Here is a 14,579-nt window from a genome sequence, read left to right on the forward strand (position 1 = left end):
CCGGGACTTGCAACTGGCCTCTGAAGGGGGCAGTCTTATGGGACTGAGCCCTTAACTGTGGGGTCTGTGCTGACTCTGGGGAGGATGTATCAGAACTGGATGCGCTGCTGGACACCCAGCTGGTGTGGGAGAACTGGAGAATGGAGTGGGAAAATGACATGCATTTCATAAGAGAAGTGGTGTCGGAAAAAAGATAACACAGTGGTCCAAACTGAGATGCGCTGTAAGTGCAAAATACACACTGGATTTTGAGGACTCAGTATGAACGAAGACTATAAAATATTTCATTAATAATTTTTTGTATTGATTACATGTTGAAATAGTGTTTTTGATAGATTATGGTAAATATATTATTGAAAATAAGATCAAATGTTATAAAATGAACTTCATCTATTTCTTTTTTTAAAAAAAGTTTTACTTATTTATTTATTTGGTTGCACCGGGTCTTAGTTGTGGCAGGCAGGCTCCTTAGTTGCGGCATGTGGGCTCCTTAGTTGTGGCATGGGAACTCTTAGTTGTGGCATGGGAACTCTTAGTTGCGGCATGGGAACTCTTAGTCGTGGAGTGTGGGATCTAGTTCCCTGACCAGGGATGGAACCCTGGCCCCCTTCAGTGGGAGCACGGAGTCTTATTCACTGCGCCACCAGCGAAGTCCCTCTATTTCTTTTTACTTTTTAAAAAAGATACACAAGTGGCTTGCATTATGTATTTATTTGGCAGTGCTGCTCCAAGCCCTATCTCTTCATCAGCACTGCTTTATTTTTGGCTTATTTCATAGCTCTGGTTGCTGGTTGCCATAGCTGAGGGCATTTCCTGGTTATCAGCCTAAAATCTTGAGATTATTCAGAAGTTCTTTATGAGATAATGGGGTTACTTAACAACTCTTAAAAGAACTCCTAGTGAAGTATCTATAAATGTCAATTTTCACTGAGAAGCAAACCAGCCGTACCATTAACAGTTAACGCTCTGGCTCTGGAGGGAGGCCACTGGGCGGAGGGTTTGGGAGGTAAGAATAAAGAACCTGGGCTGAAGGTTTTGGGGAGTGGGGCTTGCGCTCATGTGCTCCCTCGGGTCTGCATCTTTCAAGAGCCCGGAGGAGAAAGGCTTTGCCACAGGAGCCGCAGGGGCAGGGGCCCCAGTCCTTCTTCCTTGGAACCTAGCGCCCTTCTCCCCGTCACGGCTAGGACGGGCGGAATGCAGGGCGTCCTGACACTTGTGCTCAACTCCCAGTCCCAGCTGTTGCCCTCCTTACTGAATGTCAGGGACACAGCAGGACAGAATGGCAGGTCCCAGGGCCAGCCATTCAGAAGAGAGGCCTGGGGCTAATGAGGGCCTGAGGGCCCTGGCCTGGGTCCCACGAGCCTCTAGACTGAGGCGATCTGAAGGCTCAAGAGGGGGCTGCCACTGCCTCACCCTGGGGGTCCCCCTCAGGGAGGGCTCCGGGATGTCAAGACTTAGAGGCTCAGCCCTGAGGAGAACCTGCATTCCGATGGCTCCATTCCAGATGTAGTTAGAGTCCCCAAGGTAAACTCCAAGGGCTTATCTAGAGGAAGTGTTGTCCAGAACTGAAAGCACTGATCCTTCATCTGTGCTGTTTAGCTATTTCCTGAAGCAGAAACACCTCCTTCCAAACTAGAGTTAAAATTCTCCTGCCTAAAGTTCTCACAAATTGCCGTATGCCACAGGTGGTGAAACTGCGACCGGGAAGAGGTAAAGGACTTAACCAGTTTCACACAGCTCACTGGAGGCTCTGGGTGGGAGTGGCGGCCTCAGGTCTCTTACCTAAACTCTGCAGCAGTGCATCCAGAACCCAGAAGCTCAGGCCAGCCTGTCCAGCGTCTCTGGTTACTTCCTGAGCAAAGGGCATGACGACATTAAGAGAACCAAGGCAAGAAATGGGTTATGCTGCATTTTACCCTTGAACTTTTAGCCCCACGTATGAATCATAAATGTTGCCTTCTGAGTGCTAAGCAATGCACAGTGGACTTTATTTCAGTAAATGAGGGATGATTCTTCTTAAGAAATAAATTTAATTCAAGGTGGTTAGTGAATGCAAGGCATGTAGCGCCTTCATGAAAGTTACAAGAATCCAGTTACAAAAGAAGCACTGTGTAAAGTCTCAAATAGCTGAGGGTACAACGGGCTCCATATTTTACAGAGTACAAAAAATTATTTCATATACAAAGAAAAATACAAATAATGTGCAAAAACCATTTTCACAGGTGGCAATTTATAAAATGAAAATGATAGAAAAATCCTTCATTCTTATCATCCCCCAATTTCTTATATATTAACACAGTTCTATTTTCTAGTGTGTAGATAACTTTAAATTTGAAAATCTGATTTATTTTTAATCTACAAAGCGGCTTTTTAAAAAGGGAACCATTTCACTACTGAAATTTTATGAATGAATCAGTTAATTTTATATTAAATTATAAGCAGACTATCTGAAAAACAAGGATATAAGAACTCATATATACATATTTTTGAAATATTAGTTTGGTATTTAACATATTAACATTTCAAAACAAATGTAATGATCTAGCTACCTACGACTCCAGCCAACCGCAGCGGCTGTTGCAGAAAAGCTGTTTCTGTGCGCCGTGAGAAACAGCATTCCTGGTGTCTTAAGCTGAACAAACACAGGCTATCAAAAGTAAAGAATACCTAAAGACCAAACAAGTCCCTACTGTTCATGTGCAGAGGTGCCGTTTGGGTATCCAGTCACACCACAATGCGACCTTGGTTTACACAGCCCTTGTCATAGGGGTCGTGTGGTCATAAACAGCTGGCTTCTGTCTCTCAAACATCTCCACTTTATTAGTTCAGTGCAAGTGTCTGTTTTGTGAGTTAGTGCATTCAGCTTTTTGCATGTTATTTTGTGTAAGAAGCCGTCAGGGAGCAGAAGAATACATGGGAACACAAAGTCCTGCATCCTCAGGGCACCTTTGGCCTAGAAAATTCAGTGTTTTGGAAGCAGTATTTTCCTGCATTGGCCTGGTGATTACTGCATCATTCTCTGGACAATCTTTTCCCATCAGGATAATCTTGTGTGCCCCCCTTTGCCTGCCACTGAGCACTGATGGTCTTGCTGTGAACCCCAGTGGTCGAGCAGGTATCACGGAAGCACCTTTGACAGCACCAGAGAACTGAGCATCTCTAAGGTCAGGCAGTAAGAACAGGAGCCTTTGATGGGAAACCTATTCTATGCAGAATGGAAGATAGTCTTGGAGGATTTTGATTTTTGCTTGTCAGAAAGCTCTCCAAGGATATTAGGACCTTGGAGAACAAAAAGGATCTATCTATCTTTCATGAAGAAGGACCCAGGTAGGTGGTAGCCACTTTGCCTAGGGGATGGATGACGGTCGGCTCAGGAAGCATTCTTCTGATCCCTAACCATGAAGACCCTGTTAGAACAACCTAGTGCAAGATACAGGGAGGGCCTAGGGCTCTTGACCAGACCTGTGTAACACATCTACTCAGGCTAAGCAGACTTAGCAACTGCTAAAAGAGGGGAATGGGTAAGTCTGGGTAGGAGAACCTTAGGCCCTGGGATGACTGATCAGAACCAGCAGGAAGCTGTCAGCTCCTCAAGGACTCACACACTTTTTTCCTATCTGGCAGCACAAGCCCCTCCTCCCTCTTCTGTTTGGGTTGACCATGGGCATCAGGCGTCAGATATACAGCTCTGGATCCTGTCCATCCACTGCTGGGCACTCTGTCCATCCTGGGCACAGAAGTTATACACACGTTTGCTGGTCTTGAGCTATAAAATCAAATGAAGAGAACCAGAGATGAAGGGCAGGGCTAGTCTATGGCTTTGGGCAAGTGAGCAAATAAATCCCTGTGACCTTCCCTTTCCGTTCTGCCCCAGAACCTCTGTAATTTTCTCTGCCTCCCACTATCATACTGTCATTGCCTTTAGAGTCATTATACTTTCCTGGCCCCCAAAGTCAAGGGGGATGTCAACAGAAAGGCCTGGCAGAGAAGAGAGACACACTAGGAAAGCCTGACTTTGCATCTTCCCGGGGCCTTCCTTGACTGAGGAAGAGGGTCAGGAATGGCTGGAGTCTCTGGCCCCGCCCATGCACTGCACCAGTGCAGCACAGGCGCCAGGAAGGCCGAGCTTCATCCACACCATGATGGGGTTGGCTTTCATGTCCCCTTTCCATCCCCTTCTCTAAGTCTTCAGTTGGGGCCACACTGGCAGCCCAGAGTCAGGGAAATGGCTTCATAGCCTGAGCAGGGCCCTAGAGTATGACCTGTGTTCCATATGAAGTCCTGCTTGGCTCTGGGGATTAGATAAGTCCCTATCATGTGGCCCATAAAATGCCCCAAGGCCCACCTAAGGACTGCTGAAGATGTTAGGGCAGACAGTCATCATGTGTGACTAAGGATATTTTTTTGTGGATGATCAAGCATGAAGATCAATGGATACAAAGGGAAGTAATATCTGTTCTCGACAGTAGGTGGTGAGTGAATAACTAACAGTATTTAACAAGGAGTTCATCTGCTTCCACGTGTAGTTGGATACCTTTTAAAGGAGTCTTTTGTGCAAAGTGATGTGCAGCCTTTCTGAGACATATGGACAGCAGGGAGAGGTCAGGTTTGGGGATGAAGAGTGCTGGGTTCAAGCTCTGTAGCAATTCCCACAGCCGGGGTGGGTCTGTGACCCATGTGCAGTTACCACCAATTGCTCTGAGGCCCCATGATTCTTGGAGGTGGATGGATTGTAAGGGATCACGTGCAAAGAGAGCCAAGAAAAGGCAAGATCGACTTACATCAAAGAAAGCCTTGTCACTCGTGTGCTTTGGGGCTCCCATGCTGGGGCCAGCAGGGATGACCATTTCTACCTCAGCCAGATCAATGTGGCCTTTACAGCTTGTGTCCTCACCCGAGTCGTAGTATCGCAGCTGGAACCAAAAAGATACATGGGGTGTAAGAGACACAGAAAGGGAAAACAGCATGGCTTTTCAAAATGTATTTGAATACTTTCCCACATCTTGCTAAACTATGCCTGAAAGAATAGACAAGAAGTTAAAAACGCTGGTTGCTTCTAGGAAGAGGAATTAGACAGCTGGGAGAAAGGTGGAAAAAGACATATTTTTTTGAAATTTGAACAAATAAATGTATTACACATAGAAAAAGTCAACTAACAACTGTAAAAAAAAATATATGTAGCATATGAAAAAGGGTTAATGTTTAGAATATATACCGAATTCCTAGAATTAAGAAGGAAAAGATAATCTAATAGAAAAATGGTCAAAGGATTTCAACAGGCAAGTCACAGAAGAAATGTGAGTGACCTATAAACATCTGAGAAGATGAACAATCTACCTGATCAAAGAAAAGTAAATGAAATCAATGAGATTTCACTTTTCACTTAGATTAAGAAATATTAAAATGCCTGACAATATTCAGGTTGAATGGAAGGCACTAGGTATTCTCAAACACTGTTAGTGGGGATATAATTAGTCAGAAGCCTTTTAGAGGACAATTTGGCAATATGAACTAAAATTTAAAATGTTTATACCTATTGATACACCTTTCCCACCTCTAGAAATTTATCCTACAGAAACACTCCCACAAGCATGCAAAGACACACCTATAAAGAGGTTTCCTTCAGCACTGCCTTTATTAGCTAACAATTGAAAAGATATCTGTCAATAGGGTGTTGGTTAATTAAATGATGGTACATCAATAATATGGAATTCTATACATTTCAAAAATATTAAGATCTATTATGAACTGGTAGGAAAATATGTTCAAGCTATCTTATATTTATTTTTTATTTATTTATTTATTTTTTGCTGTACGCGGGCCTCTCACTGCTGTGGCCTCTCCCGTTGCGGAGCACAGGCTCCGGACACACAGGCTCCGCGGCCATGGCTCGCGGGCCCAGCCGCTCCGCGGCATGTGGGATCTTCCGGGATCGGGGCACGAACCCGTGTCCCCTGCATCGGCAGGCGGACTCTCAACCACTGCGCCACCAGGGAAGCCCTATCTTATATTTAAAAAACAAGTTTCCAAATAGCATGTAGATATAAAATGACTTTTGAAAAATAATAAATAGCTCAACATTTGAGTGTTACTGTGTGAAAGGACTGGACATCACTCTTAACGAAATTCGTCTGGACTTCACCCTCTATAATCTACACGGCAGGAATGTGTTTGGCACCTCCGTCTCTGTGGTTCTGGCCTCAGACTTTTCTCTGCCTCTCCCTTCAGGCATAGTATGAGTAGGACTAAACAGAAAAACCATATACCTTTCGTGTTAAAGAAATCTAAAAGACTGGCAAGAATGCAAATATAATTTGATGTAATTGTAAATTATAGAAAAATTATGACATTCTCCTGTTATATTTAGTGATTTAATGGAACTTTTCTACACAGTGTAGGCTCTATGGTTTCAGAGACAATGTTGTTTAAAGTCCAGCCCCCTAAAAAGGGCTTCCATTGCATATCTGTAAAAACTTCTCTATGTTCTTCTACAAAGATTCTGTGTAACCTTTATGAAACTCCTTGAGCAGAGGGAAAGGGGGTCCCCATGCAAAGTATTCATCTGTCAGGAGTCATCTAGATGCAGGTCCAACAAGAGCACTGTACTGGCATAACAGTCCATATCTTTCTGAACAGACTCCATGTTGGACACAAATGCATTGAGAAGATGCTCAAGGCTGACTGGTCAGGTCCAAGGTAGAGTGAGGTCTGTGGTCAGAACGTGGGAGACCATGCAAGTCTCACTAGTGAAGGGTGCAGAAGGGCTGGGTTCCACCCCAACCAAGATCACTGGAGCAAAGATTCTGACACTCAGGATGGTGCGGGGTGCTACAGCCACAGCAAAGAACCTAGCAGTGGGGAAAAGACTTCCCAGCGTGGTCTGGGAGGTCCAGTCTAGTACTTGCCCACTGTGGATTTCGGGCTTGGGTGGGCACATCCCCTTCTGCCTATTTCAGGGCTCCCTCCATCCTCTGTTGCTGTCACCTTTGAGGGATAATGATGCCTTCTTTAGTACCAAGTACAGTGATGGGCACAGATAAAGTGTGCAATAAATGTTTGTTGAATAAATGAACACCCTCGATTTTGAATGGATGTGTTATGCTGCAAAGATGAAGGTAATCTGTATTCTGGGGAGTATTCATAGGCACGGGTTCTGTATGTGCATGTGGTATGCAACAAGCTGAAAACCTCAGGTCCTCTCTTGGCCTGGGTTTTAAGAGCAGACAGCAGGAGATAACATGAGCGTTAAAAAGCAGAGTTCTATTGCTCTTAATGCTCTGGGCTCAGCAGTCACTGCCTCTGCCTGCACACACCTGCACTCTCTCAGAAGGCTGCTGCGCTCAGTCTCAGGACTACTGCTCCTCACTGGGTCCATGGAGGAGCCTCAGGCAGCATATGAGAGGCCTTAGGAAAGCATTCTGTACATGAAGGCTGTGCCTTTCTGCTAAGAGTCACACAACAGCCGGGGACTGAGCCTAGCCTAGGGAGAAGTGATTTCTATAGGCTGTGATGGTATTTATTACCTGATGTTTTGTTACATCCAAAACGAACCAGCGGGGCTTCCAACCTTTCAGCAAAGCCCCTCTTTTGTAGAGCGTTCCCTCAAAGGACCTAGAAATAATGATGACATAGCAGTTAATTTAATTTTTCATTTAAAAAGTGCTGTAAAGGGGATATCTGTTGTTTTTGTTGGTCAAGCCTCTATTTCCCCCAGATGGTCCAAAAAAGATCAGAGCTCCCCCTAGAATTTTTCTATTAGACCTTTGGGGAAAGGCTGCCTCTTTCTGCTGGAATTACCAAACTTGTGAGGTTTGGAGCTCTCAGTAGCCATTTTTTTTTTTTTTTTTTGCGGTACGCGGGCCTCTCACTGCTGCGGCCTCTCCGGTTGCGGAGCACAGGCTCTGGACACGCAGGCTCAGCGGCCGTGGCTCACGGGCCCAGCCGCTCCGCGGCATGTGGGATCTTCCCGGACCAGGGCACGAACCCGTGTCCCCTGCATTGGCAGGCGGACTCTCAACCACTGCGCCACCAGGGAAGCCCAGTAGCCATTTTTTATACCATGTTGGGGTAGATGCAGCCCATAGGAGAAAGCAGAGCTGGCAAATAACAGAAGCTTGAAGATGCTGTGTGAGAAACTGGCACATCCTTGGCCTTCCCAGTTTATGTGAGTAAATTCCTTTCTGCTTGAGCTAGCATGCGCTGGATTTCTGAAGTTTGCCCCTGAAAAAGTGCTCACTAACACATATTCCCTCAAGAGGTCTGGCAGACATGAGACAATAGCAATCAGGACCCGCCACAAAGAACTACAACCTCTTGGCATTATTTTAGTTGTAATTTTGACTTTTCCTCTTCCAAGAACCATCTAACGCATTTAAAACAGAGACAAAGGATTAAAGCGGATCCATTTTAAGTTTACAGAAGGCGGCACGGCACAGGCCTAGCTTATTAAAGGGCCTGTGGTGTGGCCCAGGGCAGGGTGGGGAGAGCCTTTTCAGTACACCCGGCAGGGCTCAGCAATGTCAACCTGTTTTCATCATTCTTGGACGTGTACTGGCTGTACAGCGTGGCTGCTCTCCGGTCCACTCCGTTGGATGGGGAGATGCTGGCGTTCTGTTCCTCCCCCATGCTGCTGTCTGGGAGATGCAGCAGAGACCTCTTCTGATAGGAAGGGAGGTTGGTAGACACAATTCCTGGGGAGCCCAAAGGGTGTCTCTGGGGCTGAAAAAGACAGAACAGGAGCTAGGAAAGCTTTCCAAAGACTTTAAGCAACTGATCCGATAATTTCACTTCTAAAAATTTACCTCAAGGAAAAAACTGGACCATATATATGTATATGTAAAATATATATAAAGAGATGTTTATCCTGGAATTTTTTTAGGAAACTAGCAGAAAACTAGAAACCACCTAAATGTCTATCATTATGCAACTGCTTAAAAAAAAAAAGGTATTTTCATACAATGGACTTCTAGACAGCCACTAAAAATGATGCTGATTTACATACAGTGACAAACTGAAGGCCATGTATGCCACATATTAAGTAAAAAAAAAAATGCCGGTTTTTAAAACTGCATGTATAGTAAATCCCTTTTATATGTGTGTTTAGAATTATAAAACAAGTTTGATGGCATAGTGGTTTATTTCTAGGTTATAAATTTTGGGTGATTTCTGTCTATTTCATAACTTTCTGTGTATTGTCTTATTTAAAGGAATACACATCTCACTTTCATAATCAGAAAAAAAAATTAAGAAACTATTTTATTCTTCTGAGAAAAAAAGCAGTAAGACATCACCTACCTGTGGCCTGTCTGATAACAGCTCCTGAGTTGCCATCTGAAGGCAAGAGAAGGCCCCCAAGGACCCCATCTTACCACACTGGAGGCCTTCTTCTACACTCCCTGCTCCTTGACTCCTCTGTGACATCTGACCCTGCCGACCTCTCCTTTCCTGAAGTGCTCTTCAGAACACTCATCTGTCCTAACTTCCCTTCTGTTGCACTTGGAGTCGATCTGATGTGGGTTTGACTGGTGGCCGCCCCACATATCAGCTGTGTGATCTGAGCCCGTCCCAGCGTGCCTGAGCTGAGACACCACTCCCTCACTGTGGGTTAACAGATGCCAAGTGTGGATGGTGCTCAGCACAGCCCTTCCACATACTACAGGTGAAGGGGCTGTGAGAAGCAGAAAACAAGAGTATTTGGTTTTAAACTATTTTTACGATAAATGTTCCTTAATTCAGAAACAAAAAGGGGGTGTGAACAACAGAAAGCAGCATATTTTGCTCATTTAAAACATTTCATTTTCTCTGATTATTTCTCTGGCACAAACAAGGTCTTGGCATTCCCCTCCTCCCTCATGTGGTAGAAGATCAGCTGAAACCACAGAGGCGCTGAGATAGAAAAGAACCCAGTAATTTCCCCTGGATACAGGGCCCTGGAACATAAGTATTATGTCATTGTGGTAAAGCGAGACACTCAGGAAGTACCCAGTCATCTGGAGCTTTCTGCCCTGGACCCTCAGGGCATGACCCTCCCTTTGGCCATAAACCTCCTGAATTACCTGTGGCAGAGGCCCCACCTGACCTAGCGCCCTCCAGAAGCTCAGAAGTAGCTCTTCAAAGGGCTTTGCCAACTCACACGGTCTGCTCTGGGCTCTTCTTTAAGGTCCACAGTTACCCGTTCCCATAGCTGCTGCCACTTCTCAGCTGTTTGGTTCAATTTATGCTCCAGTCTTTCAATTTCCTGCAAAGTAATTAAAAGGGGTTTTCTGACAGATAAGTATTTCATAGAAATCAGGATGTTCCCCAGAGCCACACCCCCTCTGTACTAGAAGAACAGCATGGCCAGAGGGCAGTGAAAAACCATGGTAAGCATGGGGCCTCAGAAGTCTCCCAAGCCAGGAATAGAGGTGGGAGCTCTAGCTGGTGTGATGCATTGTGGCAAAGATGATTTATTAGGATCTGTAACTGGGCCTTTTTTTGTACAGATGGCTTAAATAGAGAGGTGAGATAAATATCCCCAACACCTTCACCCTTGGCCAGCCCATAGGACCTCTGATGGCCACAGCAAAAGGTCAAGCACTGGGCTGGTGTCCAAACTGTAATAGCTGAGGTATATGAGAAGTCTGTCCTTGACAGAGGAACCCCTCAACTCTGATGATTCAAACCAGATGTAGAAAGAATGAACCAAGAAATGCCCAAGGAATGGAGTTTCCTTCAGACAGGGAAGCTGCACAGCAGAGCAGCAGCCTCTGTGACAGTGTTTTCACGGAAGCGCGCTCCTCCTGGTCAGGAAACTGGACGCAGAAGACTCTTCAGGAACTGTTTGGCCCAAATCTGGGCTCAAACCCTTTCCTCAGCGCTGCTGTTCTCATCAGGGTAGCTACTGCCAGGATGGCTTCACTCCAAAATATTCCTTGTAGAAGATGGTTGGCGGTGCTCCCATCAGGCCATCAGCTGCCCACACTTCTGACCAGAGGAAGTAAGGCACCCACAAAAGCCATTACCCAGGCCTGACTCAGGCTGCTTGGCCAGCTAAAACAGCTGCGAAGCTGCAAAATTGCTCCATTTACTCGAATGCTTCCTTCTAACGCTGAAAAGCTCACTTTTACTGAGACTCTTTGCCAGTACCTGAGCCTGGTTCCCCACTGATCCATGGGAGCAAATCTGGTGTCCTCATACTCCTGTAGTGCTAGCTATAATGCTAACCCAAAGTAAGGAGAGCTGTGTCCAGGAGCTGGTGAACCAGTCTTAACTAAGGTCAGTTCCTGAGGCCTCATGTGCCTCCAGGTCCCCTGGTGCGCTAGGAGTGTGTCTACACACGGCTGACTTACACTGACAAGGCTGGTGAGAGCATCGGGCTGAGCACAGCTGACATCATCATAGCATGGCCACACTGTTCTCCTCTGGCTCTGGGGCCCAGCTCCTCTGGCCAGTTCGGAGTCTTCGGAGGGGAACTGCTTAGGGGTCAGCATTGTCCAGTCATATGAAGGCCCTGTGGAAAGGGTCTCCTCTACATAGTAATCCCACTTCTTGAGGCTGGAAACGTTTACATTGGGCTTCAGGGCCTGTATAAAGAAAATTCTGAAATATAGTTTCATCTTGACCCCAAAGTGCCCCAAGCTTACTGGCAGGCCAGCCCCTAACATTGCAGGGTCCAGGGAAAAAGTATGAATAGAGGTTCAAATACCATATATCTATATATTTAAACATTATACATCAACATAACTATTAGATAAAATATGTTCTATGCTCCTACCTTGACAAATATAACTTCCTAATGACCTAGAAGGCCAGGCTCCAATTGAGAATTCTTGGACTTCTGGGAATTCTACACCAGGAAGTAGTGGCACTGGGAAAGCTGGTCCCAGCTCCCAGTTCTTGGCCTAAAGCCCTGCTCCTCTTGACCCAGCTCTGTCCTATATTCTGAGGGTCTATTATGAACATGTGTATATACCCCAGCCCATGCAGCTAAACTCTTGTCTACTCCCTGTCCAAACAGCTACTCCTTAGCTGCCCTTTTGGCTTAGGGGTACATTCACTGGCTTGGGGCACAGGCTTGGGGAAGTGGTCTGGTGAGTAACTTGAATTTGGGCAAGGAATCTTGAAGGGCCAGAGCATGGTCTAGATGAAGGAGAGGCATCCAAGCGTGTACCTTGGTTTCTCATACACCTCACCTCATGAGAAGGGTGCATCTGGAGAAAGGCCAGGGTGAGGTCCTACTGCATGGGGCCCAGGGCCAGGCCTTCTTGCCCCTGAGTAAGGTGGTCTACTCCACTGCAGAGCCTATTTCATGCAGACATGCATGGCAGAGGATGGCTGTCCCTGAGAGGTCATCCTTCTTGGGCTGGGCTCCAAACATCCCTGCTTCTCATAGGGGTTCTTCCATGGCTTTGGTACAAATGGACTTAGGGAAATCTTTTCTGCTTACATGGCCTGCTAAGGTTTCAAGTTTTGTTTGTTCTTTCTTCCCAGGGAAAGTTGACTTGCTCTTTCTTGAAGTTATCCTTTCTATGTTTCAGGGGCCAGCTTCTAATTTTTGTGGTCAAGAATTTGGTATCAGTCTCCATTCCATCATAACCTAAACCCATAGTGTATCAACTTTTAAATAGCTTCTGGTATGAAACCTAGTTGAATGTTTATAAAACGCTTAAACAGCTTATATACGCTCAAAAAGTAAGGAAAACTTTAACACGAAATATTCCAAAAATGAAACATAAATGCTTTCTTTCTGTACCTCTGTTTCCACTGGTGAATATAAATAATTAAAGAAAATGGGACTCCTCTTGTGCATTCTATCGATACACTCCCAAATACAAATTCCTCTTTTGGCACGCTTGTCTCCTTTATCATCAAATAAAGTTCCTGTAAATCACCCCCCCAAAACAAAAAATCAGCAAAACAAAAGTCAGATAAATCAACAGTTTGCCTAAAAATATGATGCATGTAGCCGATGAAAAATGGAATATTTCACACGGCTCTAGAAACAGCAGTGCATGTGCAGAAGCCTTAGAAAATGACTGCAAAGCTAAAGATAGGAATGGACTTCATAGCTATATGGAAACAAATCCAAATGGAAGGAAAACCTGGGATAAAGTTTTCCCAAGCATTTAGCAGGACAGCATGACTCCCTTCCAATCGACATCCCGCGTCTATATCTAGATTCAAAGAGGTCCATGCCAGGAGACATTCTACACATTTTTCAAGAGAAAATGGGAGGAAAATGATTTGATGAAACTCAGTTAAAAACATAATTTTATGTTTCTTTTTTAAGTTGTTGGCTGTTTATTATGAAGCTATTTAAAGTGTTTTCTTTGGTAGTTTATATATACCACAAATCATGGTCATGGAGACTTTGGATGTCAGAAGGATGTGGTCCGTATCCTTGGATGAGTTAAACACAAAAGCTGAATTTAGGCGGGGCACTTCAGGTACTATATTTGTACCTTTCAAACAGTCAATCTGTTACTCACATGAGCCCACTTTATTTTTAATAGAGAGGAAGATGTGTTAGGGTGAGGCAGGAGGTATTTCTTTAAAAGGCCAGGAAGGGTGCCTCTTGTAGCAGTGCTGTCTTGCTTTGAATGAAAAGATTCAGTCAAAAGTCAACAAGCATTTTATTTATCACAAAAGTAGGTCTCATGCCCAAGGCTGCACAAAATCCTATAATATGAGGGGCCCCTGAGACTAATTAATGTTTCTTCTCTACCTTTCAACTGTAGAGGGCAGAAGAGTAGTTCTCAACCCTGGCCACTCATTAAAAAAAAAAAGGGCTTAAAAAAATCCCAGTGCCTAAGTCTCACCTCAGACCCATTAAATCAGAATCTCTGAGGATAGGCCCCAGACATCAGTCATTTAAAAAAGTTCTCCAAGTGACTCTAATGTCCACTGTAACCAGCTTTACTTAATGTCTTCCCAACACATGGGTGCTTAAAACATTAAGGTTTCTGATTATGATGTGTGGAGTGACAATTTTACGAGTCAACGAAGGTCTGGAAGTACAAACAGGAAAGGAAATGGTCTCATCAGTATGCTAGACAATTTTAATAGCATGCACTGAAAAGCAGTATTTCTTTGCTTTCATATTTTAAACTGAGAACAGTAGTAAATAATTTCAGCCATTAAGAGAGCCTTCCTTATGAATATTCAGGTATATATAATATACTGAAAATAGGAAATATATACTGATTTTCTTTATTTACTTGTCTTCTTAACAAAAATACTCATGTGCATCCCCCTTTCCCCCTCCCTATAAAAACAGCAAAAGTAAGAATGTAAAAGTCCCCTTGGGGAAACGTTTTCACAGGGGCTGACTGGCTTTTGAGAATCTGCTCTTTACAACTATTACTGCTATTAAAAATTATAATAACAATGGTGATGTCTAAAATTTGTTGAGTTCTTACTTTGTGCTAGCAACTGTGCTAAGATATTTACAAATATTTCCTAATGTGATCATCCTGGTCCAAAGGGGTGGGTGATATTATTATCCTCATTTTAAAGATGAGGAAACTCAGAGAGGTACCTAACCTCTGCAAAGTACTTGGCTGGTAACTGGCAGTGCTGAAATTTAACTATTCTGTTTGCTC

The 14,579-nt window shown here is 44.5% G+C and overlaps 1 protein-coding gene across 3 annotated transcripts in view; it reads right to left on the reverse strand.

Moving 5' to 3' along the window:
- Positions 1 to 1,671: 1,671 nt before the first annotated feature.
- Positions 1,672 to 14,579, reverse strand: part of SBF2 (SET binding factor 2) — a 469,274-nt gene continuing 456,366 nt past the window's right edge. For all 3 annotated transcript variants that reach the window (XM_060105533.1, XM_060105532.1, XM_060105531.1), the window contains 7 exons: positions 12,731 to 12,858; positions 11,328 to 11,561; positions 10,133 to 10,237; positions 8,525 to 8,718; positions 7,524 to 7,611; positions 4,782 to 4,913; positions 1,672 to 3,766 (listed from right to left, as the gene is read on the reverse strand). In XM_060105533.1, the coding sequence (XP_059961516.1) occupies positions 3,668 to 3,766; positions 4,782 to 4,913; positions 7,524 to 7,611; positions 8,525 to 8,718; positions 10,133 to 10,237; positions 11,328 to 11,561; positions 12,731 to 12,858 (980 nt within the window). In that variant the 3' untranslated portion in view covers positions 1,672 to 3,667. The remainder of the gene's footprint in view (positions 3,767 to 4,781; positions 4,914 to 7,523; positions 7,612 to 8,524; positions 8,719 to 10,132; positions 10,238 to 11,327; positions 11,562 to 12,730; positions 12,859 to 14,579) is intronic.

This window comes from Mesoplodon densirostris, chromosome 7 (genome assembly GCF_025265405.1).
Source record: "Mesoplodon densirostris isolate mMesDen1 chromosome 7, mMesDen1 primary haplotype, whole genome shotgun sequence".
In the NCBI taxonomy this organism is placed as follows: Eukaryota; Metazoa; Chordata; class Mammalia; order Artiodactyla; family Ziphiidae; genus Mesoplodon; species Mesoplodon densirostris.